Here is a 6,000-nt window from a genome sequence, read left to right on the forward strand (position 1 = left end):
GCACTGTGACCACAGTTGTACTCCCATTTTACGGAGGAGAAAATGGAGGTACAGAGGTGCGGTGATCTGCCCAGAGAAGGACCGTGCGTGAGCAGCAGAGCCGGGGACAGACCCCGGCAGCAGACCCAGTGAGTGCATCAGACCATTACAGCATCCAACCCCTGGCCCCAACTGAGGGGCTACCCACACCCAGTGACAGCAGGGGCTAGAGACTCTGAGGTGGGAGAGGAGGCTCCCCCATACACACTCCCAGTCTGGGAGGGAAACTGAGGCCCAGAGGAGGGAGCTGTGAGGAGGAAGAAGGTGGAAAGGAAGGGCAGGCAGGCCGGGTGGGGCGGGGCCACCACGTTAATGATTCAGTTAATGATTTCTGCTCCCACTCCTTATCAGGAGTGCAAAGTCCAAGGGCAGCAGCCAATCAGAGGCCCTGCTAGGCTGTTACCCAGCAGCCTCCGATGCCAGACCCCCCTGCCAATCTTGTAAGCCCTTGGGAGTCAGGGAATGGTCCCCGGGAGGAGGCCATTCTGCCTGGAGTGGCCCGTCTTCTCCACCTCCCCACCAAACATCCTGCTTGGCTTTGCTCGAGACCCCTAGGCGCCCTCTGCCAAGACCCCCAGAATAAGGAGAGGCCCTGCTCGTCTCCCCTGAAATGATCCCAGGCCCTCCCAGAGAGCTGGCTTCCTGGGGGGCCTCCCCTCTCCCTGTGCCTCTGTTCACATAACCATTGTTGCCTCCATCTTCCCTGAGAACATTTCCTGCCCTCCTTTCCCCCCACCCCCGTGTAGCCCTGCGCTGAGTCTTGGGGACAAGGGGATGAGTCAGATCCCCCACTACTACTTCCCCTGCAGCTGGACTCAGGGCCTGGGGAGGTGGGGCTAGGACAGGAGTCCTCCCAGGGGCTCTGGGTAGAACCAGGAGACACACCATCTCATTTCCTTCAGAGTCAGGGTTCTGGCTGTCTCCCCCATCCACCTGCTCCTTGAGTCAGATAGACAGGCTGACATGGGACACAGTGTCACCCATCACACACCCCAGCTCAGCCCCAGCCTCCCATCCAGGGTGGGCATCCTCTGCTACAGCCCTCAGGCAGTCTCCTCCTGGGGCGTCCTCCTGCCCTCAGGAGGCAGAGATGCTGGTCCCCACAGGAAGGCCACCCTCCCTGCCCTAAGCTCCTGGTGGCAGGGGAGAGAGCAGGGGGGCTGGGTGTCAGCTCTAGAAAACACTGGCTAACCCCCTTCTCTCAGAGCATGGGTCTAGGCCCCTGGAAAAAAATGGCCAATGCCATGCCCCTCCCCCATCCCAGAGCTGGGGGAAAGGTGGCTTTCCAACCAGCATCTTGGTACTCTAGGGGGTTGTGGGGGGTCCAGCCCCCTGTGTCCAGTGTACATATTCCATATCACAGAGGAGGCCATGAGTTTGTCTTTGTTTGGTGGCTTAAAAAAAAAAATCACACAGGAAGCCCCATCTCTGGTGCAGTCGACCTGCCCACCCAGGAGGGGACATGATGCCAGAGAAGGGAAGTTACCAGCCCAAGCCACCCATCAAGTCTGGAAGGAGTGAAAACCCAGCCTCTAGAAGCTGCGTGGAGGTCCTTCAACCTCTCCGCAGCCTTTCTAGTACCTGCCGGAAGCCCAGCTCCCCTCAGTCTCTACGGTTTCCTCCACACTTGCCTGCTCTCTGGGGTTACTGGCTGCTCCCTCAAGCCCCATGTGCCTGTGCCCCTGGAGCCAGGGGCCGGCACCCTCCCCCTTCTATTTCATGCTCCTTCCCAAGGCTGAGATGAGGCTCATCAGAGCTGAAGACATCAAGACCTTCTCTGCCAACCCTTCCTGTTTTGCAGGTGAGGAAAAGGGGCCCAGAGAAGGCGAGAGCTCTGCACAGGGTCACACAGCTCTCGGTGGCCCAGCCTTCACTGGAACCTCTAAGGTCCTATCGGGATCCTCTGATGCTGCCTTGCCTCTGTCCCTGAATGGGCTCTAGCCTGTCAAGGTGACGTGACCCTGTTACCTGCTGGGAGCCACTGCATCCCGCCTAGAGGGTCCCCTCTCTGTAGGCCCTATGCTCACCCAGCTGGACGGCTGTAGCCTCCCCTCCAGGGGATTAGCAGGGCGGTCACGGGGGCCCGGCTGTACCAGCCTCGAGGGGGCCGCCCTGTCCCAGCCTCTCACCCAAGGCCTAAAGTGCCTTAGCTACCGGCCCACCACCCTAGGGCGGGCACAGCCTGGCCCACCCGCATTGGACAGTAGCAGGACATATGCCCGGTGTGCCCAGAAAGTGTGCCATATCAGATGAGGGGCCACCATGTGTCCCAGAGCAGAAAGCATAGACCCTGCCTCCTGTACCCACTGTCCAGAGGAAGTGACCAAGGCCGAGCAGGAAGCGGATGAGAACTCAGGTGTCCCCAGCCCTGAGTGCGAGAGCACACATTGCTCCTACATTCTCAGGAACAACACATCCACACGCAGCTAAGCACAGCTTCTGGCCCCCGGGCACTTCACATGTACACTCATGAACACACGCCGGCCCCACTGCTCCCAGGCTCTCCCTAACACCCACACGCGGTCGCATACACCACTGCCCACCTGATTCCCTGCCAGGCTGCCCCTCCCACGTGGCCCTGGAGACCCCAGCCCTTAGCACCCACCCCACCTTCCTCCCTTCTCAGGCTCTGGGAACACTTCTCCAGTCCCTGGCTCTCTCCGAGCCCTCCTCAGCCAGCAGCTCCACACCCCCCTGCTCCCCACAGACATTCTTGAGTCTCCTCTTATCTCTCTGGAGGGAGCAGCACAGCCTCCTGGCCAGGCCCGCCAGGCCAGCCGCATGGCTGAGCTGTGGCGTCAGCCCCCACCCCCCACCCATGGGCAGGAGGAAAAGTTTGGCTCAGGAGACAGGGAGCCCGGGCCAGTCAGGCCCACCCCTCTGCCAGGGCCCAGATTCTGGGGGAGGAGGTGTGGGGATATCTGCGGGAAGCAAGGGGGCCTGGCCCACAGGTCATCCCAGGTACTAGCAGGCTCAGGGCACCCCCAAAAGAGTATCCCCCAAGCCAGGACTAGTGTGCCCTTCCTGCCTCCCCAGGGGCCTCAGCCCCCATGAGGCCCCTCAAAGGGTCCTAAAGGATGAACAGCGTCTGGGAAGAATGAGAGCCCTTAGGACCCTCAAATGGCCCAACGACCTCAGGTTGAACAATTTAATCTAGTTCAAACCTGGTTTCTTGGGGTCTAGGTCAGCTGGGGTATCCTGAATCCTGGCACGGGGAAGCCTGAGGCTTGGGGATATCCTGACCTGGGCTGCTCAGCAAGCAGGAGTGGACAGAAGCTCCCATCCCCAAGTCACAGACAGGGAAAAACTGAGGCAAAGAAGGACCTTCTGCTCTCCCGCACGGGACTCCAAAGGAATCTGGGCACTGGGCTTGGAACTGGAACCCTGAGTCCAGGCCCTGTGGCCCCAAAGCCCCAGCACAGTGCCCGCTGGGGCAGGTTCATACTAATGGAAGGCTCTGAATCACTGAGTTCTGGGTTCTGGATGTGGGCTTAGAGACTGGGGAGAGGGTAGGGCAGAGGCTGGGCTCCCCGGGTTGGTGGAAAGGGGCACAAAAAGGGCCAGAAGGTCTGGCTAGATGCTCCAGTGAGGGTCTGAGCAGCGCATGGGTGGGGGAGACATCAGCCTGCACCTCTGCCTCCCCCTTCCACACTCTGTCCCCTCCCTCCTGAATCCAGCACCCAGGAGGAGGGGGACAGCCCTGGAGGAGGGGCACAGGTTACTCCAGAAATGGGGAGGGGTGTTGGTCAGATGTAAGAGAAGACCTCCAAAACCACTGTGTGTGGGGAGCCGGGGGGCGGGGGGGGGGGCAAGTATAGAAGAAAATATTGTAGGGTGCGTGTCGATTCCAGCCCTGAAAGGGTCTTATCAGGGTCAAGGTGAGGAGGTGAGGTCACTCCTGGGGTAGGGAGCGCAGCCAGAGGAGGCAAAGCTCGAGGGACAGGTGTGGACAACAGAGCCCTTAAGAGTGTCAGAGGGCTGACAGGATGCAGGTCATAGCTTTGGGAGGGTCCGAGAGTGGACAAGGTGGTGGCTGGCAGCAGAGTCACCAACTTCAAGGAGGTTCCAGCCCAAGGAGAGCATTCAGAGGGTAGGGGGTGGGGGTGGGAGGACCCAGCCCACAGAGGAATGCTGGGGAGGGGTTCTCAGCCCCAAGTAGGAGAGGGGTAGCTGCCTCAAAGGGAATTTCAGCCTTAGGGGAGGGAGCGTCCTTGCAGAAAGTGGGTGACAGTCCTGAAGGGGGTCCCAGTTTCAAGGAAGAACAGTGGGGAGGTCCCAGCTCCTAGGTGTCAGGCTGGGGGGAGGGTGGCAACCTGAAAGGCACCCAGAGGCAGGGGTCCCAGTCTCTAGGAGGCACTCTGGGGACTGGGGTGCCAGCTTAAGAAGCATGGAAGATCCTAGAAAGCGTGCAGGGGGTCTGGCCCTGGATGAGGTTCCAGAGGAGCACAGTAGAGGGTCCCCAGACTCAGGAAGTGGGAAGTGCGCTGGGGGTGGGAGGTGTCAGAATTTAGGTGGAGGGGGAGGGCTGCAGGTCCTGGAAGGCAAGAAGGAGGATGGAGCATGAAAGGGGACACAGCTCCCAAAGATTTGTGTGTTGGGGGACAGGGAGCCCAACTTTCGTGGCGGTGGGTAGTGAGCTCCGGGAGACTCCCAGCCCGGGGCGCCAGCACTAGCAGGCTAGTGCCAGCCTAGAGGAGACGTCCCGGGGTGGAGGGGTGGTGGTCCCAGCGTGGTAAAATCACACTCTTGGGTCCCAGTCCTCGGAGGGAATTTCCTGCGCGAGAGGTCAGCCGCCCCGCCGGCCCGCGGTCCCTCACCTTCGAAGAAGCGCTGCAGCGCCTCCGTCTCGTCCACCACCTCCATGTCCGGCCTGCCCGGCGTGCACTCCGCCCCGGCCCCACTACAGCCCGGCCCGGGGGCGCGGCATCGCCGGCGCGGCCCGCGCGACAGTCCCGGCTCGGCTCCCGCTGCAGTCCCGCGGGTCCGCAGCCGCGCCCGCCCAGCGCGCGGCCCTGGCCCGGCCCCCACCCGCCCCCCGCGCCCCGCGCCCCGCCCGCCGCGCTCAGCGCCCCCTGCCGGCCGACCCGCGCCGCAGCCCCGTGGCGGGCAGCGCGGCTCCGCAGGCGGCGGTGCAGCGGGATGCTTCCTGGGCCGGGGTCCGAGAGGCCTGGCCTCTCGCGTACAGGCTGGGCAAGGGTCTCCGTGGCTGGGGCTGGGGTCAGCGGCCACTCCCTGGCCTGCAGTCCTCGCCCTCCCCTTGGACAGGGGAAGGCAGCAGGATTCTGAATCTTAGTTTTTCAGAACCAAACCTCAGAGACATCCTCTATTTCCTTTCCGTATCCACCCCCATCTCAGCAATAATAGTAATAACCTGCATTTAATGAACATTTGCTATGTGCCGGCCTGCACTGAGCACTTTACAGGAGTTATCTCATTTAGTCCTCACAGATACCCTCCCAAGCAGATACTATTCACGCGCATTTTAGAGAGGAGGAAACTGAGGCTGAGTGACAGTATGTACTGTGTGAGGAAGTGCTGTCCCATATAACTTCTTGTAATGATGGAAATGTCTCCTGTGTTGTCCAATATGATAGCCACTAGCGATATGTGGCTACTGAGCACTTGAAACGTGGCTATTGAATGACTGAGGAACTGAATTTTCAATTTTAATTGGAATTGGTTCAGATTTCAATAGCCATGTGTGGCTACAGTATTGGACAGTACAAGTCTGAGGGTTTCGAGGTAATTAGAGCCAAAGACAGCATTCCGAGCCAGATCCTGGCAGACCTGGGAAACCGCCCTCTCTGTCCCCGCTTCCCTGTGTGGTAGTGTGAGACCTGAAGATTCTACCTCCAGGCTTGCCCTAGGTAAACCCACCACCCTTGTCCCTCTGCCTCCACCGGTGAATGCCTCCTCCTCTCTGTCCTGCCCAAGTGCACAGCCTCTCTCCTCACTGCTCCT

The 6,000-nt window shown here is 60.6% G+C and overlaps 1 protein-coding gene across 4 annotated transcripts in view; it reads right to left on the reverse strand.

The window, feature by feature from the left end:
* The window catches only part of MYRF (myelin regulatory factor), a 33,892-nt gene extending 28,867 nt beyond the window's left edge, over nt 1-5,025 (reverse strand). For all 4 annotated transcript variants that reach the window (XM_033120950.1, XM_033120949.1, XM_033120947.1 and 1 more), the window contains exon 1: nt 4,857-5,025. In XM_033120950.1, the coding sequence (XP_032976841.1) occupies nt 4,857-4,902 (46 nt within the window). In that variant the 5' untranslated portion in view covers nt 4,903-5,025. The remainder of the gene's footprint in view (nt 1-4,856) is intronic.
* Nucleotides 5,026-6,000: the final 975 nt, after the last annotated feature.

This window comes from Rhinolophus ferrumequinum, chromosome 11 (genome assembly GCF_004115265.2).
Source record: "Rhinolophus ferrumequinum isolate MPI-CBG mRhiFer1 chromosome 11, mRhiFer1_v1.p, whole genome shotgun sequence".
Classification (NCBI taxonomy): Eukaryota; Metazoa; Chordata; class Mammalia; order Chiroptera; family Rhinolophidae; genus Rhinolophus; species Rhinolophus ferrumequinum.